We start from the raw sequence: 25,329 nt of genomic DNA on the forward strand, positions 1-25,329 counted from the left end.
CTCAGAACGTCATTCACCATACTTTGGAACACAGCCGGAGCGTTGGTCAGTCCAAACGGCATCACCTGGTACTCAAAATGTCCCATCGGAGTATTGAACCCAGTCAACCACTCGTCCCCCTCCTTGATCCGAACCAAATGATAAGCATTACGTAAATCAAGCTTCGTAAAAACCGTAGCACCCTGTAAGGAATCGAAAGCCGAGCTCATCAAGGGCAGGGGATACTTGTTCTTAACCGTAATATCATTCAAACCCCGATAGTCAATACACGGTCGAAGAGAGCCATCCTTCTTGCTCACAAAAAAAAAAATCCTGCTCCCAGAGGTGATGACGATGGCCGAATGAGACCTGCAGCTAGAGACTCCTTGATGTAGGTCTCCAAGGCCTCACGTTCAGGTCGAGAGATACTGTATAACCGTCCCTTGGGAAAAGCAGCTCCAGGAAACAGATTAATCGCACAATCATAAGGTCGGTGGGGAGGAAGGGACAGAGCCTTCTGTTTACTGAATACCTCACCCAACTCGTGATATGTTTCTGGAACCAGGGACAAATCAGGAGGAGCAGAATCACTGACCTGACTGGAAACAGCAGGAGAACAGGCAGTCCTAAGGCAGTTAGCATGACAATCAATGCTCCAACTAGTTACCTTCCCCGTCACCCAATCAAACGAAGGATTGTGTTCCTTCAGCCAGGGGTAACCAAGAACCAGAGGAACATGGGGCGAGGACAGAATGAAGAAGGAGATAAACTCTGAATGATTCCCCGACACCAACATCTTAACCGGTTCAGTCCTCATAGTGATCCGTGCCAGACTACTGCCGTTCAGAGTGGTTGCTTCAATGGCCTCCGGCAATTGCTCCTTGGAAAGCCCCAGCTGTTCCACCAATTCGGCATCCATAAAGCTGCCATCGGCACCTGAATCGATAAAAGCGTTCATGTCAAAGCTCTGATCCTTATTCATAAGGGTCGCAGGAAAACGGGGTCTGACAAGATCCTTGAGAGATTGAAACTGGCTCGCTAAAATTCCTCCCAAAACTAGCGAGCCGGGCAGTTTAACGAGCGCTGTGGACAAGCGGAGATGTAATGTCCCGATCTACCACAGTAGAAACAGCTATTGGTCTCACGTCTACGTTGGCGCTCCTCCTTAGTTAGCCCGTGTTGCCCCACTTGCATTGGTTCAGAATCTGGTGGCAAGACCCCTCCACTAATCCCGTGTGGAGAATAACGATCAATACGTCCTGGTTCACCTCCTGAACCGAATGGTAACCGAGTTGCAGATTGATTGGATGGGCCCCACTGCTTCTCCCTCCTTCTCTCTCGGACTCTATTATCTACCCGAATAGATAAAGCGCCCAAGCTGTCTAGGTCACTAGGCTCTGGATAAGATATCAGCTCGTCCTTAAGTTCCTCTGACAACCCCTTGTAAAAAAACGCTTGTAGTGACTCCTCATTCCAACCACTCTCCACAGCCAATGTCCTGAACTCAATCATAAAATCTGCCACACTGCGAGCTCCTTGGCGGAGAGAGAACAAACGTTTAGCTGCGTCCTTACCTCGGACTGGATGATCAAAAAGCTTTCTCATCTCTCCCGTGAACTCCTGATATGAAGCCGTGCAGGTTCCCTGTCGTTCCCAAACGGCTGAAGCCCATTCCAGAGCTCTTCCACGCAGCAGTTCAATAACAAAGGCTATCCTAGCCTTGTCAGTGGCGTAAGAATGGGGCTGTAGATCAAACACTAACCCACACTGCATAAGAAATGAACGGCATTTTCCCAAATCCCCTTCATATTTATCAGGCGTCGGTACCTTGGGTTCACGGAATGAAACCGCTCCAGACACGGCAGGTGAGATAGGTGAAACCGGTGGTGAATGAATCGCCGGCAAACTGAGCTGATCCTGGATTTGTGTCAAGCTAGCGGATAAGTTCTGGATCGAACTCGCTATCTCCTGTAGCGCCGTATTGTGTTGTCCCAATGTCTTCCCCTGCTGGGTAATGGCATGGCAAACGGAGTCCATGTCCGCTGGGTTCATCACTGGCCGGATCGTTCTGTCACGTTCTTTCAAGATCGAACCCAGAAGCAGACCAGGACAAGGAGCGTAGGAAGAAGGTGAGTATTTATTTACAATTAAATGTGAAAGGGTAGATATATCCAGATGGCGTAGCGGGCAGCGGTGGTGAATTGATGAGAGGAAATAGGTGAATCCAATGGAGTAGTTGAATCCTCTGTCAACCAGGCGGGAATGGAGTGAATGATCCAGGTGAGTAACTGAAGGCAAAACAAACGGAGGTAAGTTCAAGGCAAGCAATACGTAATCGAAAACAACAAAACAAATACTATCCAACTGGAGTCTGGTACTAAGGCACAACATACTGTTCATGGCTAACGATCCGGCAGGGAATGGAAGTCAGGTCAGAGCTTATGAAGGGGAGAGATGATGATCAGGACAGGTGTGCAGATTACTGATGGGAAACAGGTGCGGGTGAACATCAATCTCCCAACGAGCTAATTCGCCCGGCAACCAGACAGGGTGCGTTCCAGGACACCTGAAACACACTCCAGGACAGACACACAGGCAAACCCAGACTCAGGAAGCGGGATTCGTGACAGTGTGTGTGTGTGTGTGTGTGTGTGTGTGTGTGTGTGTGTGTGTGTGTGTGTGTGTGTGTGTGTGTGTGTGTGTGTGTGTGTGTGTGTGTGTGTGTGTATATGCATATGATATTGGTACAGCTAGTGACATTAATTTGTAAACATTTTGAAAAACATAATTCCACTTTGATATTATGGGGTATTGTCTGTAGGCCAGTGACATAACAAATCTCAATTTAGTCCATTTGAATTCAAGCTGTAACTGAACAAAATTTGGAAAAAGTCAAGGGGTGTTAATACTTTCTGAAGGCACTGTATATTATTTCAACAACATCTATTACAACCCTGAAATTTAGAGAGATTTGGTCAGATATTGCTCCCTTCGTCCAGCCTTGTTTCTCAGCCTTACCATGTCAGTCTTTGCACTAAACTAATCATAAAGATTGCCGTTATTAGTGGAGACCACACCCATACTCTGAATAAGTCTGCAAGTAAATTCTGAAACTACTTAATAGGTTTTAAAAACTGAAAAGACGTCATGGGAGCATCAAACACAAGTCCCCTTACACAGACATGAATTCACATCTATTAAAAAAATGTCACATGTGGGTTGCTCTATCTCACTGAAACCCCCACGGGCAGTTAATGGCATGTGGACAAATGTTTTATGAATACTAATAAATGTTAAGGCTGTCATTTTTCCACTGTTTTATAATCCCTAATTATGAGGCTAGTTTACAATCGTACTGTATGTCCCTTCAAATTATATTGTAAAGATATACTGACCTGGATGAATCTTGCTCACAAATTAACTTGTATTCCACAGTTCACATAACAATGTAACCATTTGAAAAGAAATTGATGTAGTTCTGTCCTTGAGCTGTTCTTGTCTATTAATGTTCTGTATTATGTCATGTTTAATGTTTTGTGTGGACCCCAGGAAGAGTAGCTGCTGTTTTAGCAACAGCTAATAGGGATCCTAATAAAGTACCAAAGACCAATGTTATTGTCATGCATGGTAGCTCTTCTGTGAAAATGTATTACTAATTGATTCAGATGAAACCCTGTCCAACGGCATGAACCAGTAACGCTACTCAGTTTGGTCACACTTTATTTGGATAGTCTTCAGATGGTCAGACTATCTACAAACTACCTGTTGATAAGCAACTGCATGCTAAGGTTACGGTTAGGGTTAGAATAAGGGTTAGGGTAAGGGTTAAGTTTAGGGTTAAGGTTAGGGCTAGGGTTAGGGTTAGTAGATAGTTAGTTGAAATGGTACTGATAGTCTATAGAGCATCTACAGATGGAATATCCAAATAAAGTGTAACCGAAAGTTTTGACATTGAAGTCCCCCTCCCACACAGACCGAAGACCCAGACTTTCCCATCACTCTTCCCAATCTCATCAGATACTAATTTCTGTCATTATCTTCAATTTTTTCCTTTTCTCTTTGTTCTTGGTCTGATGTGAGGAGAAGGCCTCCTTTTGTTGTGGTGGAGAGCGTGAAGTAAAACTGGTCAGGTTTGTGTGGGATAGAACACAGAACCATTCTTCTGAGGCTACGGGGGTCCAGGGGACAACCATGTGCTTTGTAAGAGGGCCGGCCCTGCTCAGTCATTTACAGAGTGGAAATTACCCATCGCAATTGGAACATAATGGCGTAATGATGTAAAGATTGAGTTCTGGGTGTGGGATCAATCATATGAACGTGGGTCGGTTGACCCCGAGTCTTCACAATGAGTGTGTTCGGCCGTTCACGGTCCATTTAAAGCAGGGGTGTCAAACATTCGGCCCACGGGGGGGTTAAAAAATATAATTCCAGCATTCTCAAAATGGCTTGACATTAACCAGGTTTCCATCCAACCTTTTTATGTGAGTAAAGCTGGATAAAAAATGTCTTGACAGACCTGATGGAAACAGAAAATTTAACAGTATACATTCCAAATGTTGACAACACTAAACACGCTAGAAAAAGTTGGATCTTTTTGTGACGGTAAAATTAATCATGCGAGAAATGGTGGTGGAAACGCCTTTACAAATATGTATTTAATAACCATCATATGGAAGTAAATTTGGGGTCACGCGATGATATGGTGTGTGGTCCTTCCACTATGACTCCTGAAAGCATGCAGTTTATTAGGGTACTTATAAAATAAGTTATGATGAACTTCACAGGGTGGTGAAAGTGCATAATGAGCTTGATGCTCCTTTCCAATAAATATCCAGGGTCTTATTCTGGTGACATGATGATCGATGCTTGGTATTCGCCATTTGACAAATAAAAAAATTTATTGCACTTTTGTCCATAATAATCTCCTCATGTAGTTGGCTATACCTGCACTGTATCTGTGAGCTGCTGGTTAGAGCGCAGGTGCCAGTACCAGTGTGGACACATTAGCTATACCTATGCAACATTTTCTGTGACAAAACCATCAGCAGGCCTAGAGTTGAAAATGCAATGGAAACCCATTTAACTTGTATTTTTTATTCGGTACAAAGTTATTTATATCTGCGCTACGTATTTACTATTTACGCACAGACTTTAATCCTCAACAAGTCAATTTGATGGAAACACAACTATGATGGGAAATTGTGCACATTGTTTTTATGCGGATTTTAGAATATTTGCATGAAAATCTATCACCAGGTGGATGGAAACCTAGCTATAGACACCCTGAAGGAAACCTAGCTATAGACACCCTGAAGGAAACCTAGCTATAAACACCCTGATGGAAACCTAGCTATAGACACCCTGAAGGAAACCTAGCTATAGACACCCTGAAGGAAACCGAGCTATAGACACCCTGATGGAAACCTAGCTATAGACACCCTGAAGGAAACCTAGCTATAGACACCCTGAAGGAAACCTAGCTATAGACACCCTGAAGGAAACCTAGCTATAGACACCCTGAAGGAAACCTAGCTATAGACACCCTTCAGATGCTGGCCAGTGTGCTAGTCCAGTGTCACTTTGATTATGCCTGGATGGGGTGGGGCCACAGTGTCTCCTGACCCCTCCTGTCTCAGCCTCCAGTATTTATGCTGCAGTAGTTAATGTGTCGGGGGGCTAGGGTCAGTTTGTTATATCTGGAGGACTTCTCCTGTCTTATCTGGTGTCCTGTGTGAATTTAAGTATGCTCTCTCTAATTCTCTCCTCTCTTTCTTTCTCTCTCTCGGAGGACCTGAGCCCTAGGACCATGCGTCAGGACTACCTGGCATGATGACTCCTTGCTGTCCCCAGTCCACTTGGCCTTGCTGATGTTCCAGTTTCAACTGTTCTGCCTGCGGCTATGGAACCCTGACCTGTTCACCGGACGTGCTAAAAAAGCCAACTGACATTTACTCTGAGGTGCTGACTTGCTACACCCTCGATAACTACTGTGATTATTATTATTTGATCATGCTGGCCATTTATGAACATTTTAACATCTTGGCCATGTTCTGTTATAATCTCCACCCGGCACAGCCAGAAGAGACCTGGCCACCCCTCATAGCCTGGTTCCTCTCTAGGTTTCTTCCTAGGTTTTGACCTTTCTAGGGAATTTTTCCTAGCCACCGTGCTTCTACACCTGCATTGCTTGCTGTTTGGGGTTTTAGGCTGGGTTTCTGTACAGCACTTTGAGATATCAGCTGATGTACGAAGGGCTATATAAATACATTTGATTTGATTATGCCTGACCATCATGGTTCCCCAGCAGCCCCAAACATCTAAAGAATTAGCTACAGACCAGCCAAAACAAGCTTGTAACAATTCTACTTAAACTCCCCAGTCATACTCACTTGGAGGTCGAGCATTTTAAGCAGATGCCACTGAACTGTCATTGTTACAGTACACTTAAAACTTTTCATTTGTGTTTGCCATGCCAGTTGGCTCAGATATAGTTCAAGATGCCATTTTGTGTTTGTAACATTTTCAAAACATTATCTGTGACTAGGGTTGCACATTTTGGGGAATATTCAGGTGGAAACTTTCCGTTGGAATTAACGGGAATATGTGGGAATATATGGGAATTAATGTAAATATATGCAAATTAATATTAATACCACTTAAATGTAGATTTTTTTTGCATTGGATAAACTTACTGTAAAGGTAGTCCTCCTCCTCTTCAACCGAAAAGGAGGAGTAGTGATTCGACCAAGGCGCAGCGGGTTGTGAATACATAATTTTAATTAACAAGACGGAAAAAACACGAAACGAAATACACTTGAATGATTAACAAAATAACAAAACGGAATAGACAGACCTGGACATGGAACTTACATAAAACACGAAGAACGCACGAACAGGGAAAATAGACTACACAAAATGACGATGTACAAAAACAAACCGAACAGTCCCGTATGGTGCAACAAACACTGACACAGGAGACAACCACCCACAACGAACACTGTGAAACAACCTACCTAAATATGACTCTCAATTAGAGGAACGCCAAACACCTGCCTCTAATTAAGAGCCATACCAGGCAACCCTTAAACCAACATAGAAACAGAAAACATAGAATGCCCACCCAAACTCACGTCCTGACCAACTAACACATACAACAAACTAACAGAAATAGGTCAGGAACGTGACATAACCCCCCCCATAAGGTGCGAACTCCGGGCGCACCAGCACAAAGTCTAGGGGAGGGTCTGGGTGGGCATCTGACCACGGTGGTGGCTCAGGCTCAGGGCGAGGTCCCCACCCCACCATAGTCAATCCCAGCTTATATCTCCCCCTACAAATGACCACCCTCCTATTACACCCACTTAATCTTTTGGGTAACATCGACACAAGGGGCATCACCGGGATAGAGGGATAGCTCAGGACAGAGGGATAGCTCAGGACAGAGGGATAGCTCAGGACAGAGAGGTAGCTCAGGATAGAGGGGCAACTCCGGACTGAAAGGCAGCTCCGGACAGAGAGACAGCTCTGGACTGAGGGGCAGTTCTGGATAAATAGCCGCTCTGGGCTGAGGGACAGCTCATGACTGGCTGACGGCTCTGGACGCTCATGGCTGGCTGACGGCTCTGGACGCTCATGGCTGGCTGGCGGCTCTGGCAGATCCTGTCTGGTTGGCGGCTCTGGCAGATCCTGTCTGGTTGGCGGCCCTGGCAGATCCTGTCTGGTTGGCGGCCCTGGCAGATCCTGTCTGGTTGGCGGCTCTGGCAGATCCTGTCTGGTTGGCGGCCCTGGCAGATCCTGTCTGGTTGGCGGCCCTGGCAGATCCTGTCTGGTTGGCGGCCCTGGCAGATCCTGTCTGGTTGGCGGCTCTGGCAGATCCTGTCTGGTTGGCGGCTCTGGCAGATCCTGACTGACGAATGGCTCTAGCGGCTCGGGACAGACGGGCGGCTCAAATGGCTCGGGACAGACGGATGGCTCAGACGGCGCTGGGGAGACGGATGGCTCAGATGGCGCTGGGGAGACGGATGGCTCAGACGGCGCTGGGGAGACGGATGGCTCAGACGGCGCTGAGGAGACGGATGGCTCAGACGGCGCTGAGGAGACGGATGGCTCAGACGGCGCTGCGGAGACGGATGGCTCAGACGGCGCTGCGGAGACGGCTGGCTCAGATGGCGCTGCGGAGACGGATGGCTCAGATGGCGCTGCGGAGACGGATGGCTCAGACTGATCCTGTCTGGCGGAAGGCTTTGGCTGCTCCTGTCTGGCGGAAGGCTCTAGCGGCTCCTGTCTGGCGGAAGGCTCTAGCGGCTCCTGTCTGGCGGAAGGCTCTGTAGGCTCATGGCAGACGGGCAGCTTTGCAGGTTCATGGCAGATGGGCAGTTCATGCGGCTCTTGGCAGACGGACAGTTCAGGCGCCGTTGGGCAGACGGCAGACTCTGGCCGGCTGAGACGCACTGTAGGCCTGGTGCGTGGTGCCGGAACTGGAGGCACCGGACTGGAGACACGCACTTCAAGCCTAGTGCGGAGAGCAGGGACAGGGCACACTGACTTCTCAAAGCGCACTATAGGCCTAGTGCGTGATACCGGCACTGGTGGTACCAGGCTAAGGGCACGCACCTCAGGACGAGTACGGGGAGAAGGAACAGTGTGTACAGGGCTCTGGAGACGCACAGGTGGCTTAGTGCGTAGTGCCGGAACTGGAGGCACTGGGCTGGAGACACGAAACCATAGGGAGAGTGCGTGGAGGAGGAACAGGGCTCTGAAAACGCACTGGAAGCCTGGTGCGTGGTGTAGGCACTGGTGGTACTGGGCTGGGGCGGGGAGGTAGCGCCGGAAATACCGGACCGTGCAGGCGTATTGGCTCCCTTGAACACTGAGCCTGCCCAACCTTACCTGGCTGAATGCTCCCCATCGCCCGACCAGTGCGGGGAGGTGGAATAACCCGCACCGGGCTATGTAGGCGAACCGGGGACACCATGCGTAAGGCTGGTGCCATGTAAGCAGGCCCAAGGAGACGTACTGGTGGCCAGATATGTAGAGCCGGCTTCATGGCACTTGGCTCAATGCTCAATCTAGCCCTACCAGTGCAGGGAGGTGGAATAACCCGCACTGGGCTATGCACACGTACAGGAGACACCGTGCGCTCTACTGCGTAACACGGCGTCTGCCCGTACTCCCGCTCTCCACGGTTAGCCTGTGAAGTGGGCGCAGGTCTCCTACCTGCCCTTGGCCCACTACCTCTTAGCCCCCCCCCAAGACATTTTTGGGCAGTACTCACGGGCTTTTCGGGCTTCAGTGCTAGACACGTCCCCTCATAATGACGGTTCCTCTCTCCGGTTTCCTCCGCTCTCCGAGCTGCCTCCAGCTGTTCCCAAGGGCGGTGATTTACTCCAACTTTAGCCCATGGTCCCTTTCCTTCTATGATTTCCTCCCAAGACCAGAAATCCTGTTTCGTGCGCTGTCCGTTTACCCGCTGCTTGATCCGGGTTTGGTGGGTGGTTCTGTAACGGTAGTCCTCCTCCTCTTCAACCGAAAAGGAGGAGGAGTGATTCGACCAAGGCGCAGCGGGTTGTGAATACTTAATTTTAATTAACAAGACGGAAAAAACACGAAACGAAATACACTTGAATGATTAACAAAATAACAAAACGGAATAGACAGACCTGGACATGGAACTTACATAAAACACGAAGAACGCACAAACAGGGAAAATAGACTACACAAAATGACGATGTACAAAAACAAACCGAACAGTCCCGTATGGTGCGACAAACACTGACACAGGAGACAACCACCCACAACGAACACTGTGAAACAACCTACCTAAATATGACTCTCAATTAGAGGAACGCCAAACACCTGCCTCTAATTAAGAGCCATACCAGGCAACCCTTAAACCAACATAGAAACAGAAAACATAGAATGCCCACCCAAACTCACGTCCTGACCAACTAACACATACAACAAACTAACAGAAATAGGTCAGGAATGTGACACTTACCATAACATATGGAGACAGAAACATAAACATTTTACCTTATCATAAGTAGACATAATTGCAAATGATTAAATCCTTCCAATAGAAATGTAAAAAATAATAATATTTACGAATTGAAGTTTAATTAAATGAGTTGACTCTTCACATGGGATGTTTTCACTAAACAACAAAAGAAAGGGAATATTGAATGATCCCCAATGATCCATCGCATCTCCCAAACCGTTTTCAACATACAGTACATCTGTAAAATGATAAGTCTAGAAACTAAAGTTTTGGTTGTCTTCCTCTCAGGCTTCCATGTCTTCTCTGTGGACCTCCTCAATGTCCACCTATTGAACATCAGACTCTGAGGCCTCATCTTCACTGTCACTTTCCAACCTTGTTGAGGATGGCTGGTTGTCAGGCTCAAAAAGCCTTTGATGGCGGCAACAGGGGAAAGAGCCTCAGATCCACAAAGTCCCTTCCGCCAGGTGGCTGATGAGATATGTTGGCACGACTGCCATATTGCATCTCCATCCCAAAGCCCTTGCTTGGAAGTGTACTTCACCAGACTGCCAAGAACCTTGCCCCCATCCAGGACAAGGTGGCGAGACACGGTACTGATGACACCATAGGCCTTGTTGATCTCTGCACCAGACAGGATGCTCTAGCCAGTATACTTGGGGTCCAACATGTACGCTGCGGCGTGTACGGGCTTCATGCAGAAGTCTTCATGCTTTTTGATGTATTTCAGAACTGCAGTTTCCTCTGCTTGGAGGAACAGTGAAGTGGGCAGGGCAGTATGGATTTCTTCTCTTACATCTGCAAGCAGAGTCTGAACATCAGACAGGATGGCATTGTCTCCCTCAATCCGTGTAATGGCTACTGCTTTAGGTTTCAGGTGTTTCAGGCTGTTTACCCCTCTCTCCAAAAATACATAATCCAGGAGGATCTTCTTGTGCATGTGTCAGCATATGGTCTCACAAGGGGTCTGAGGATCTCATCTCGGTACCTAATGGCAGTCAGGCTACCTCTGGCGAGCACATGGAGGGCTGTGCGGCCCCACAAAGAAATGCCACCCCACACCATGACTGACCCATCGCCAAACCGGTCATGCTGGAGGATGTTGCAGGCAGCAGAACGTTCTCCACGGCGTCTCCAGACTCTGTCACATCTGTCACATGTGCTCAGTGTGAACCTGCTTTCATCTGTGAAGAGCACAGGGCGCCAGTGGCGAATTTGCCAATCTTGGTGTTCTCTGGCAAATGCGAAACGTCCTGCACAGTGTTGGGCTGTAAGCCCAACCCCCACCTGTGGACGTCGGGCCCTCATACCACCCTCATGGAGTCTGTTTCTGACCGTTTGAGCAGACACATGCACATTTGTGGCCTGCTGGAGGTCATTTCGCAGGGCTCTGGCAGTGCACCTCCTTGCACAAAGGCGGAGGTAGCGGTCCTGCTGCTGGGTTGTTGCCCTCCTACGGCCTCCTCCACGTCTCCTGATGTACTGGCCTGTCTCCTGGTAGCGCCTGCATGCTCTGGACACTACGCTGACAGACACAGCAAACCTTTTTGCCACAGTTCGCATTGATGTGCCATCCTGGATGAACTGCACTACCTGAGCCACTTGTGTGGGTTGTAGACTCCGTCTCATGCTACCACTAGAGTGAGAGCACCGCCAGCATTCAAAAGTGACCAAAACATCAGCCAGGAAGCATAGGAACTGAGAAGTGGTCTGTGGTCACCACCTGCAGAATCACTCCTGTTTTGGGGGGTGTCTTGCGAATTGCCTATAATTTCCACCTTTTGTCTATTCCATTTGCACAACAGCATGTGAAGTTTATTGTCAATCAGTGTTGCTTCCTAAGTGGACAGTTTGATTTCACAGAAGTGTGATTGACTTGGAGTTACATTGTGTTGTTTAAGTGTTCCCTTTATTTTTTTGAGCAGTGTACAGTATATCACAAAAGTGAGTACACCCCTCACATTTTTGTAAATATTTGAGTATATCTTTTCATGTGACAACACTGAAGAAATGACACTTTGCTACAATGTAAAGTAGTGAGTGTACAGCTTGTATAACAGTGTACATTTGCTGTCCCCTCAAAATAACTCAACACACAGCCATTTATGTCTAAACCTCTGGCAACAAAAGTGAGTACACCCCTAAGTGAAAATGTCCAAATTGGGCCCAATTAGCCATTTTCCCTCCCCGGTGTCATGTGACTCGTTAGTGTTACAAGGTCTCAGGTGTGAATGGGGAGCAGGTGTGTTAAATATGGTGTCATCGCTCTCACACTCCCTCATACTGACTGGTTACTGGAAATTCAACATGGCACCTCATGGCAAAGAACTCTCTGAGGATCTGAAGAAAAGAATTGTTGCTCTACATAAAGATGGCCTGGGCTATAAGAAGATTGCCAAGACCCTGAAACTGATCTGCAGCACGGTGGCCAAGACCATACAGCGGTTTCACTGGACAGGTTCCACTCAGAACAGGCCTCGCCATGGTCGACCAAAGAAGTTTAGTGCACGTGCTCAGCGTCATATCCAGAGGTTGTCTTTGGGAAATAGACGTGTGAGTGCTGCCAGCATTGCTGCAGAGGTTGAAGGGGTGGGGGGTCAGCCTGTCAGTGCTCAGACCATACGCCGTACACTGCATCAAATTGGTCTGCATGGCCGTCGTCCCAGAAGGAAGCCTCTTCTAAAGATGATGCACAAGAAATCCCGCAAACAGTTTGCTGAAGACAAGCAGACTAAGGACATGGATTACTGGAACCATGTCCTGTGGTCTGATGAGACCAAGATAAACTTATTTGGTTCAGATGGTGTCAAGCGTGTGTGGCGGCAACCAGGTGAGGAGTACAAAGACAAGTGTGTCTTGCCTACAGTCAAGCATGGTGGTGGGAGTGTCATGGTCTGGGGCTGCATGAGTGCTGCCGGCACTGGGGAGCTACAGTTCATTGAGGGAACCATGAATGCCAACATGTACTGTGACATACTGAAGCAGAGCATGATCCCCTCCCTTCGGAGACTGGGCCGCAGGGCAGTATTCCAACATGATAATGACCCCAAACACACCTCCAAGACGACCACTGCCTTGCTAAAGATGCTGAGGGTAAAGGTGATGGACTGGCCAAGCATGTCTCCAGACCTAAACCCTATTGAGCATCTGTGGGGCATCCTCAAACGGAAGATGGAGGAGTGCAAGGTCTCTAACATCAACCAGCTCCGTGATGTCGTCATGCAGGAGTGGAAGAGGACTCCAGTGGAAACCTGTGAAGCTCTGGTGAACTCCATGCCCAAGAGGGTTAAGGCAGTGCTGGAAAATGATGGTGGCCACACAAAATATTGACACTTTGGGCCCAATTTGGACATTTTCACTTAGGGGTGTACTCACTTTTGTTGCCAGCGGCTTAGACATTAATGGCTGTGTGTTGAGTTATTTTGAGGGGACAGCAAATTTACACTGTTATACAAGCTGTACACTCACTACTTTACATTGTAGCAAAGTGTCATTTCTTCAGTGTTGTCACATGAAAAGATATACTCAAATATTTACAAAAATGTGAGGGGTGTACTCACTTTTGTGATATACTGTATGTCAAAAGCTGGCTAATGTGTGAACAGTGTAAATATTCTTAAAGCCCCCGTCACACAGTACATTTCAAACTCTCCCTAATGGAGAAGACAGCATGAATTGACAGCATCTCATTGGGTGGTGCACTGCTACCTTAAACACTACCTCAAATCTTTGAGATCTACACTCCCCATGCCCATCGAAATGTCTTCACTATTCGCTGACTATTCAAGCACACAAACATTAGACATTCAATGTAAGTGTTTGAGGAAATATAACTAGTCTTAAGAAACATTCAAAATCAACACACGTTCAACTGAGCCATCAAACCAAGACATCATTCAGCTGGATCTATCAAGGTGTCCAATGTCAGTTTCTTTATGTACTCTCTGCTTGTAAATCAATCATATTGACATCCTGAGCATCAAATCAATAAAGCTTGAGACAACAAAATACGAAGGAGCGATTTCGAAATTACAGTATGAAGAAGCATCAAAATGTTTATTTGTAACTTTACACAATATGCCCATATGAAGAAAATAATGAGGTGAGCAGCTCTTCATTCATACACATTTCAACAGATCGGTGTAAGATACATTACATGTAGTATTCACCTAAACGGAAAACATCAGGTTTCTCACATTTATACATTTCTTATGTACATTTAAAAGCGTAAACCATTTATTAGGTTACGTTTACAATGATTTCCAAGACAGAACAAAATGCGACAGAACATGGGATGCTTCGGATAAAAGTGTAAACACAATGAACTTCAAAGTGATACAGAGAAAACAGTCAAACTGTCCAAATGCCAAAAATAAGTAAAAGAAATATAAAAATGGAAACAAAAAAAGATTTCTTCATATGATACTGTGGGATGAAGGAACCACAGGACCCACACCCTGACGGAGGTTATCTTTCGATACTTTGAAAAAATTCATGCTTCCTTCCTCTCTTCCTTGAAGTAATCCCAGAGAGTAGGAAAGGAAATGAATGTAGCATTTTGGAACAGGGCCTGAGAATGTTATAGGCTGAATCGATTTGCATGATTGAAGTTGAGTAAGTGTGTAAAACAAATTAATGGACCTGGATTTAGGTTAAATTCATATTTTTATTTTTTAATTATTTTAATTATTAACATACTGTACAAGAAAACATTAGAACTAAGTACCTTTTATGATCGTATTGTCTTCATCATTTCATTAGAAACACAATCATTCACAATAAAAGATGGCAAAATAAAACAATATGAGTAGTAATTAAAATAGTATTTTATATTCTAAATCTATAATTAAATAAACCTTGATATGTATAAAGGATATGTGTTGACGGATAATGAGAAATATGTTGAAACATCACAGCTATGAAACATGGAAAGGACATGCATTTGAATGCCAGAATACATGTCATGCCATTGCGCTTTGACAATGACCTTAACATAATAAACACAGGCAGGTTTAGTTTCTGATATACAAGTTTTCTTTCTTTTTTTGCTGTTCTTTGCATCCAACTTCTTCATTGGCCCGTGACATACTCTACTGCTGGTAGGCTAAGTCAAGGCTCTTGGTGCATACTGTGAGGAACTCAGAACCGTCTTTCAGCACAGGATATTCTAACTCAGAGTGAGGCCATCATATAGTCAAGTCAAGTTATTCTAGACCCATAGGCTGCTCTGTTTATTTAGCATGGATTGAATTTGGGCGGACCATACATTAAAAGAAAACACAACAGAAAACACGAGGGAGCTTTTTTCTCTCTAATGTCTTTGTATCAAAATGAGCACATATCTCATCTGCAAGAGGCCCTTGGCATTGTTCTTTCAGACTCACGTCACATGACAGTCAAACCTCAAGTGGCGACCTGCTCCTCCTAAACTCTTAAGGAGATGTATCCACAGGGAGGAAGTGCAGACTAGAAACTTCCTGGCTGAGAGCCAATGGGATGTGCAGAACCCCCCAGCTGGGCTGGGAAGAGACCCAACCAGGGAGCAGACAAGTCACTCTGGATAAACTCCATTACAGAGTGTGGAGGTGAGGAGGCACACGAAGCGGACACTCAACGTCACAATAAAGGGCTTCCGTTATCATCAGGTTCACTTCAGCACGCCGTGCAGTTGAGAGACGGGTAAAAAGAGAGCAAGAACTTGTCAGAAAACAGAAGCATTTGCGGTCCTTTCAGGTGTTTTCAGGCTCCCCTTTCGGTCAGGCGGTTCAAACACAGGTCCCCTGATGCGTTACTGCATGCGGTTTACGGTTCTTCAGGCCATGGTACTTGTCTCTGAAGTCCCCAGGTTTCTGCTGTGAGGTGTCGATCAGGGCACTGGCGATGGCAATGCCTACAGGGAGGAGGGAGGGAGACAGAAAAAGTAAGGTGAGCTTCAAAGTAAACAGACTCAGCAGCGTGGCAGGTAAAACACAGTGACCAGTAATGAGCTCACTGCCTCCCGCCGGCTTAAATCCATTCCCAACTCCCTAGCACCACCTCCCCAACTCTAGTCCAAGCCCTCACATATCAGAGTTGAGCAGGATGCAACGACGGCCTACAGGTCACTGAAGCATAGCTCTACACCCCTCTGGGCTGCTCTAGGCTGTTATTTCTCTCAATACAACAATCTGATTGGACAGCTATTTTCTCCAAAAGGCAGACAAGTAGAGAACACAATGACAGCAGATGTTCCTGCGTTCTGTTGGCATGCTGTAATTCGTATGGATTTTCAGCATGGCTTGCCCTCTGTACAGCAGTAGGCTTGACTAGTATACTCATTAGGACAGGGACTAAATCGTATTGTATGCAGCCAAAAAAACGAATCGGAAAAACAAGGAAAAGCTCACCAATTTGGACACAACATGCTTAAGCATTTCACACACCAGTGATTCCTGGGTTATTGCAGATGGAAAACCAATTGTGTGTGTGTGTTGTGTGTGTGTGTGTGTGTGTGTGTGTGTGTGTGTGTGTGTGTGTGTGTGTGTGTGTGTGTGTGTGTGTGTGTGTGTGTGTGTGTGTGTGTGTGTGTGTGTGTGTGTGTGTGTGTGTGTGTGTGCGTGGGTGTGTGCCTGTGTCTGGTCCAGCCACAGTGCGCCCTTCATCGCAAAAATCGCTTCAGTGCCCTTTTCCACCGTCTTTTGCTGCCCGCTGCCACGGACAGAAGGCAGGCCTTCAGCATTGATTATAAAACAAGATGTACGACTTAAACAGGGATGGATGGAGGGATGAAGACGGGGGTGGAGGAGAGAAAAGAGCCTGGGCCGACACTCTAGTCTACAGTCTGACGTGTCTGGTCGGTGGGACCATCCTAGACCAGATTACCTGTCAGCCCCTTCACTCCAAATCCTGATCCTTCCAACACAGTTACCTGACACTTTTCTATAGCAATCACTACATGTAACACTGCAGCTAATATGTCTGACCTTGAACAGCACGAGATTGAAAGCCACCACTACTCTTGGATAGAAACCACCACCATGTGTAACCCTTGAAAGACAAACTTTACACACTTCAAAAAAACAACAAAAAAAAACGACTTTTATTTTTTATCAAAAACTAAAAACATTTAATGAAAAAGTTGTCTTTCTAGATGCCAGTTGAGGTAACTCAACCAAAGATGAACGCTAACTACAAAATAGCTTTTTGGTCATGACAGAGTACTATTGAAAGCCAATGGTTTCTGGATGACATGAGATACCCATCTCAAATTCAATTAATTGGACAACATAATCAAATCAGGATACAGATGAGTGGAGGTGAAGGGCGTTCCCTGCTAATGAAACCTATAAATGGGATTGTTTTGTCAGGTGAGGTTCCTGGAGCATTAATGTACAAAGTGCTTCCGAACAGGAAGGGACCCCAAATGCAGAGAAAATTAAAACAAACAGGAGAGTGAGAATCCTTGTTGAAACCTTGTCCTAGGTTGATATCTTCACCTGACAATGTGTAAAATGTGGTTGACAACGTAGACCAGATGTGCCAGCTTCATCCCAAAGGCAGTTCCTATAGTAACGGAATTTAATGCATACTGTTTTTCATATGTTAAATAACTACTTATGAATAGTCCTTTAAAACCCCATCACCAAACATTTCAGGACAGATACTATCTTAGACTGGAAGTCAATGAAAGGTTTACATAGAGGATCCACTCTGGGTCAATCTGCTCTGGTTCCCACATCACTGTCAACCAGCTCTCCACTCACACCCACACAGGGGGAACGGTCAGAGACAAGATGATGCTTCTGGTACCCTCAGAACAACACTGTAGTGGACCCAGAGAGAGAAAGAGAGCCCAGAGGCTGGATGTTCATAGACACTCTGCCTGAAAACAGAACACCATACACTAGCATTCCCGTACATTCCCAATAATGGTGGCATCATTCCAAAAGAAAAAGGGATTAAGGAAAAATGTTTAATTCATATCTTTATTTTGTGTGCTTAATCTTTCCTCAACACACTCAGCAGCACGTTAGTTTAATGCGCTCAGGAAAAGCCCAGGCCACCGGACCACGAGGCTGTGATGGGGAACGGGGCAACATTGGGAGCAGCACGGCGGAGAGAGAGATAGAGAGATGGAGCAGAACAGGAGAGATAACTGGGCCCTGATTGTGTTTTTTCTTCATTTTCCTCCGCTGGCTTGGGGAACGCCAAGGGATTTATCAACCAGCGGGTTACCTGGGACTGGAAGACATGTCTCTACAGACACCACAGCTAAATGCAAATCGCTAGTCTCTGGGTGATGAGGGCGCCACCACAGACTCTTACCTCAGACCGCACTTGTTCAATAGATCTCCTTCACACCTCCATCCTGCTCTCTCTCTCCCACTCTCTCCCTCTCCTACTCTCTCTGTCATGGTTGGTCCACCTCTCTTCCTGAATAGGCAGATTATCGTTGATGAGAAGGGGATTGCTGTGTTTGTATTGAGACTATGTTTAAACCCCTGAGAACATGCTGGTATCTGGCAGGGAGATGACTCCTTCCCTGTCTTGACCTAGTTCTCATCCATTAGGGGCCCACAACAATGGAGGAGGAGGTAGACATGATGGAAGGATGAGAAGAAGCAGGGAAACTAGAGGTAGATAAACAGATGTCCATCCATTTGTCTATCTGTCAGTCTCTGTCCCTTCAGCAAATTGGAGCATGTCTGTCTGTCGGATATTTTATCCATGTGCCAATCCAGCACCAGCTGTAAGTCTGTCTGAGAAGACTGACTTTTAAAAGTACACACCCTTCCTCAGACATGTTTTTATGTTGAAACCAACTTCCCTACATTCAGGGGGAGTTCCTCACTAAGCAGCTAGTTCCAGTAGGTTGGAATCAAAGTTAGCACATTCCTACAATAACTCCCCACTCAACTATTAGTCTGAATGAATTATTAGGCCTGGTTAGAGCCACCCCTACACTGACTTAGGCAGAATAAGAAGGGTGTGTTTGTGTGCAAGGGAGTGTGTGTGTGTGTTGGTGGAGGGATGGAGCTGCTCCTGGTCTTCTCAGCAGAGCACTTTCAAGCAGTGACACACAAGGTCTTAGAGAAGTGGACTTAGAGACAGGCCTGTGGAGAGGAGGGTGTTTGTGGGTATGTTTGTGTACATGCAGGCAGATTGTCTATACCAGATAACAACCTATACAACAAAAACATATACTACTTATAGCAGATGGGGAAACTACAGTTGAAAGGTGACATTTCCTCCCTGGTGTTATGTATGGATATCGTCGGTATGTGCCTTCTCCTATGAAGATGAACCCGTTATCCACCTGTGCTATCCTGGGAGCCTCAGCTCTGCTGTTAGCAGCATTACAGAACAATGTGTTAGAGCACTGGACTAGATAGAGCTGCTCTACCCGGCACAAAACCCCCAGCACCCCAACATCCACACTCTTCCCAAAATCAGAAAAAGCGTCAAGATTCTAAGAGGCGGAATACTATGGAGTTCTGAACCACCACATAAGGAGAGAGAGGAGACTCAGTTTGAAACTGCCGCCGTTAAATATTAAAACAAGGACTGCATGCAGGGGATGCCTTTCACTGCACAAACAATTGTATACATTCCTCTTCCCCGCTTCTAGGAAGGGGGTCAGATAATGGTGACGCTACTAGGGGAAGGAACGACGAGAGAGCAGACGAAAAAACAAAGAGAGGTAAAAATAACTTGTGCTCATGAAACATTCCTCTTGAAGTGAGTCCACAGAGAATGCTGGGAATGGGCTGAGCACGCCTAAAGTGACTTCACTTCCACACACACTCAGATCAATGGTGGAACAGCTCTGATCCTAGAAGGGCCTCTCCAGAGAGAGAGAGAGAAAGAGCGCACGCGAGAGAGAGCGAGAAAAAGGAGAAAGAGAAAGAGAGAGCGATAAAGAGAGAGCGAGAGAAGAGAGAGAGAGAAAATAAAGCAAGGGAAGGAGGGTGAAATAGTCTGTTTCATTCAGAGAGGACTTTATCTACCCATTCTCTTTCTTTCTCTCTGTTAGTGTGCGTTTGCACTCCTAGCGATCTCTCTGATCTTCTCTGAACCTTTTCTCACATACCTCCCAGAACTTCCAGCGATACACACATGAAAGCGTAGTACTCAGGGAAAAACTAATCTACACAAAACTGTATTGTCCAGCATCATCATACATACTATACATGTTTCTAAGTGGTAACACAGTGTGACAATTCTGACTATTTTCTACATCTCAGAATAATCCTCTCCACATTAACCAGACTGGGGCTATGTCGTTAGTCTTTGAAGTTAGGATGTTACTGGGTTAACATCTGACTATATTTGCACTTTTAAATGTGTCTAGTATTTTGGAATATTCAGAGGAGAGTGATGGTTCCTGGGCACATGACAAGGTAGTTAATGTATCACACACTGACACATCACACTGACACATCAAACACAAACTGAAAAACACACCTATGCACAAACACACACCCACCCACACACACCTACACTCACATACTAACTGGTGTAGGCATCATCTATCCCTGACCAGTCTGCCCACATCAGATGGGACCAGCTAAATAGCCATGTCCAGTTTACACCCCGAGTGTTCCATAAAGCCCGGGGCATTCCAATGCCCTCCCTCTTCCTGGTTTCACAGCACTGCTTCAGGACTTACTGCAGAGTAACACTTCCATTACTATAGTTCCATGTATGATATGCATATCAAATTCTTAATCACCCCAATATTACGGCATAAAACTGTCCGACCACTGCACTACAAAAAGAGGGCTAGCAATGTTAACCAATCACCGCACTTTGACTGCATGAAATGGTTCAATCAAGTCCCACGTCAACAAACTTTTCACTCGTCCCACATTTCTTGAACATTTTTATAAAAATCGCTAATTGACATGCAAAATGTCAGAATTACCGCAGCAAAATCAAAATCAAGCATTTTTGGCTGCAACTATCACAAAAAAACTCTGACATCCTCAAGGGACTGACTGTACAGTATGCATTTACCCAGCAGCAGTAGCCAGTACCGTAGCCTGCACTTACTGGCTGAACTTATAAGCTGCTACTATTTTCCCAGTACTGGTGGCTTTTAGGCTCCTCTAAATGTAATATAAGCAGCTTTTCCCAGCATGAGAACCTGCTGCCTTGCAAAGTGCTTAACTTCTACCGTATTTTACAGGCTTCCTGCTGCAGTCACTTTAACACCTGCTCGTATTTCAGCTAGTTTATTATACCTGCATGATGAGCTGACAGCACTCTCTCAGAAAGACCTGGCCTTCAGGGGAAACAGGAGAGAAAAAGGAGAGGAATAAAATAAGTGAGAAAGAGAGAAACAGAGAAAGCAGAGAAAGCGAGAGGCAGAGAGAGAGGAAGAGTGAGTGAGAGATAGTGAGATATAGTGAGTGAGAGATATGGTGAGTGATATAGTGAGTGAGTGATATAGTGAATGATAGAGAGTGATAGCGAGTTATAGAGTGAGTGATAGAGTGAGTGTTAGAGTGAGTGAAGGTGAGTGAGTGAAGGTGAGTGATAGGGTGAGTGATATAGTGAGTGATAGAGTGAGTGATAGAGTGCGTGAGTGATAGAGTTAGTGATAGAGTGAGTGAGAGAGAGATAATGTGTGCTTGTGTGTTTAAGGGGAAAGAGTGACAGAGGGAAAGACATATTTAGCTGGGTGCTGTCAGTGATACAAGTTCTAAAGCAGTCCCTAGCTCATCTCTGTGACACTGTGTGCCATTCAAATGGTCATCTCCCTATTCATCTATCCACAGCACAGCGGCATATTCAGCACCTCTGAAATATCACGTATCCTCTTAGGAGAAACAGGAGGTCATCGGGCTCTGCTGGAAAACCTATTGGAGGGAACAATCGATCCAACAGCCTGCTAATTCCTCCCGGTATAACACGTTTCCTTCTCTCTCTCAAATCAAAGCCCCGAATAGCTGGTAGATCTGTGTCCGTCAAACACAGATGGTACACAGGTTTCCAAATGTAACTGCCTGAAGGAGATGAAGACAGTCTGGCAGAGATTGGGTTGTAGAGGAGGTGGGGCTGAGATCTAACAGAGAAAGAGGATAGGTAAGGGAGGTTGGGGAGGAGAGGAGAGTCTTCACCTCTCTATGCTGTCATGCTTCAGTCAGCAGCTGTCTGGGCAAGGTGGAGGTGAGGAGAGAGGGTTGAAGCAAGAAGGCAGGGAGACAGAGAGAGACAGAGATAAAGACAGATAGATAGTAGAAGGAAGTATTTTCTAAATTAAACTTTTTCTCTTTCTCTTTTGTTCTACACTGCGTGTGCAAAACATTAAGAACACCTGCTCGTTCCATGACACAGACTGACCAGGTGAAAGCTATGATCCCTTATTGATGTCACTTGTTACATCCACTTCAATCAGTGTAGATGAAGGGGAGGAGACAGGTTAAAGAAGGATTTTTAAGCCTTTAGACAATTGAAACATGGATAGTGTATGTGTGCCATTCAGAGAGTGAATAGGCAAGACAAAATATTTAAGTGCCTTTGTATGGTAGTAGGTGCCAGGCACATCCGTTTGTGTCAAGAACTGTAACGCTGCTGGGTTTTTCACGCTCAACAGTTTCCCGTGTGTATCAAGAATGGTCCACCACCCAAAGGACATCCAGCCAACTTGACACAACTGTGGGAAGCATTGGAGTCAACATGGGCCAGCATCCCTGTGGAACGCTTTCGGCACCTTGCCCCGACAAATTGAGGCTGTTCTGAGGGCAAAAAGGGTGCAACTCAATATTCAGAAGATGTTCCTTATGTTTGGTATGCTCAGTATATATCTGGAATGGTAGAGGGAAATAGTGGTATCTGAAGCATGTGGTAGATCTGGGAGAAGGGCTGGTCTAGAGGCCAGACACTAAGTGGAGAGGAGACAGGTGCTTACCAGACTGGCCAGGAGGGGGTATTCCTGAAGGGACTCTGGGCAGACACATGAGGACGGTCAGTACGCCGGCCCTGCTCCCCCAACATGGCTCCACTGCTATAGGCTTGGGCACACCCTGCACAGAGAGAGAGGAAGGAGCATGTCAGTCATGTCAATCAATAAACCCTCCCAAATCCCATCACAAAGGGGTGCGTCAGATTTCCACACAACACATGGTTCCACTGTTTTTATGAGAACATTGCCCCGCTTGTGTTCGGCTAAAACTTAGCTTGTTATGTTTTGCTGTTGCCCTGTAATTAATTCAAAGTCATTTAAAAAAAAATGAAACATAGATTTTGTGACCCCTAAAATACACACACAGACAATATGCAAAATGTTAGACCTGTGCATGGATCCAGTATGGAAATGGACAGCAGCATTCACCAGCTACTAACATAGGTCTGTAGGCAGCCCATATCTAGGCACTGGTGAGTCACTGACTGGACATCTATTTCAGTTAGGCTGGATGTCCAGTGGATGGACCCGCTCCCACCCTGCTCCCACCTCCCCCAGATGAGGGCCTCACACATGGGGGAGTTGCCTGACAGACAAGCCCTAGAGCTCAACCTGAAGCCCGAGTAACGGAGATGGATGGTTGGAGGGGACGCTAGGTGCAGGGGAGGTATTTTCCTCCTAGCCGCCACATCCATTTCACTTCGGCTTGTTGAGGGACAGACCCTGGGGGGTGTGGCTAGAGAGGACCAGTCATTTCTTTCCATTAAGCCATACTCTCCTCACAGCTCACACCTCCTGACTACCAAGTAGCTTAGGGCGTGGCTCAAGATACCAGCCTCACCTTCTCCTAAGAGAGGGTCTCAAACATGTCCCTGCCAAGGAGGCAAGCTGTGTGTAAATAAACTGTATAGCCCAAAGCTGTGTGTAAATAAACTGTTTAGCCCAAAGCTGTGTGTAAATAAACTATATAGCCCAAAGCTGTGTGTAAATAAACTGTATAGCCCAAAGCTGTGTGTAAATAAACTGTATAGCCCAAAGCTGTGTGTAAATAAACTGTATAGCCCAAAGCTGTGTGTAAATAAACTATATAGCCCAAAGCTGTGTGTAAATAAACTGTATAGCCCAAAGCTGTGTGTAAATAAACTGTATAGCCCAAAGCTGTGTGTAAATAAACTGTATAGCCCAAAGCTGTGTGTAAATAAACTGTATAGCCCAAAGCTGTGTGTAAATAAACTGTATAGCCCAAAGCTGTGTGTAAATAAACTGTATAGCCCAAAGCTGTGTGTAAATAAACTGTATAGCCCAAAGCTGTGTGTAAATAAACTGTATAGCCCAAAGCTGTGTGTAAATAAACTGTATAGCCCAAAGCTGTGTGATTGCTGCTGCCAGAAGCATTCCAACACGGAGAGGCCAAAATCCCAGCTGGGATCATTGCTATACCACACTGGCATACTGCAGCACGTGTTCTTCTGTTTTCCCCACTCTCAAAGGACAACTTAATCATCACTGACCTCACATAGACACTGGCAAAGGTACAAACGTACCAAATGTACAAACACAACAAAAACACACACAAGCATCACACACACACACACACACACACACACACACACACACACACACACACACACACACGTTCTTTCAGCTTTAAGGTGCATTGATCCCTGCTGTGAGATGATTAAACAGAGTGATGAGACGTTGATGTGGTCTCTTGATCATCCTCCACGGTGCCTTGCTGCTACGCACAGCTCTCAACCACAGAACAGAAGCACAGCACGGGGCTTACAGGAGAACAAGAGAGGAAACAATGATGATGAAGAGGAGTCGATGGGCTAGATGAAGAGGAGTCGATGGGAGAGATGAAGAGGAGTCGATGGGAGAGATGAAGAGGAGTCGATGGGAGAGATGAAGAGGAGTCCATAGTCTACAGTTGACCTTGAGGGCAGCAACTCTATTCAAACAAAGTCTATATGTACCTTAGATGTTTTTGTTATAGGGTCTCTGTGGTGCTGGCTGCCAGTAGCTGTCAGACAGAGCTTTACTGAACTACAATATCAAGCAGCAGGTTTGACCCCGGTACCACACCAGAGAGGGAGGTGTCAGGTGACCACAGGGGTCAGGGTTGGACTGTGTTTACTCCTGGTGTCTGCTCTGGTCTGGGGAGGACCCGAGATGAGAGGAGACAGATGTGGTTGTTTACCGGCAACAGGGAAGAAGGCTTGACCTCTGGTCATCCAGATCAATGTCCTGTCGACAGACAATAGCAGAGCAGCCTCCTCTTACATAGGCTGGGTTACAGCACCAGCACCCTTACACCCTACTCTACACTACCAATTACACCCAGACAAGTCATTGTGTTTCAGTCGGAACGCACCAAAGGTTTGTCAATAGGATGAGATTAAAGTGGATAGAGGGGTGCAGGGTGTAGTCAGGGTGCCTGTCCTCTCTATAGTACTCTGAAGTGCTG

General features: G+C 46.1%; 1 protein-coding gene and 1 long non-coding RNA gene across 3 annotated transcripts in view; both read right to left on the bottom strand.

The window, feature by feature from the left end:
- Positions 1-2,098: 2,098 nt before the first annotated feature.
- Positions 2,099-2,605, bottom strand: LOC129836348 (uncharacterized). Its single transcript, XR_008756647.1, has 2 exons — positions 2,373-2,605; positions 2,099-2,267 (listed from the first exon to the last, which is right to left on the bottom strand). It is a non-coding gene; the product is annotated as an uncharacterized LOC129836348 (long non-coding RNA).
- An 11,400-nt stretch (positions 2,606-14,005) lies between these two features.
- The window catches only part of LOC129836447 (attractin-like protein 1), a 331,683-nt gene continuing 320,359 nt past the window's right edge, over positions 14,006-25,329 (bottom strand). For both annotated transcript variants that reach the window (XM_055902623.1, XM_055902622.1), the window contains 2 exons: positions 22,869-22,983; positions 14,006-15,866 (listed from right to left, as the gene is read on the bottom strand). In XM_055902623.1, coding sequence (XP_055758598.1) covers positions 15,742-15,866; positions 22,869-22,983 — 240 coding nt within the window. In that variant the 3' untranslated portion in view covers positions 14,006-15,741. The remainder of the gene's footprint in view (positions 15,867-22,868; positions 22,984-25,329) is intronic.

This window comes from Salvelinus fontinalis, chromosome 37, assembly GCF_029448725.1.
Source record: "Salvelinus fontinalis isolate EN_2023a chromosome 37, ASM2944872v1, whole genome shotgun sequence".
NCBI classification, from domain to species: Eukaryota; Metazoa; Chordata; class Actinopteri; order Salmoniformes; family Salmonidae; genus Salvelinus; species Salvelinus fontinalis.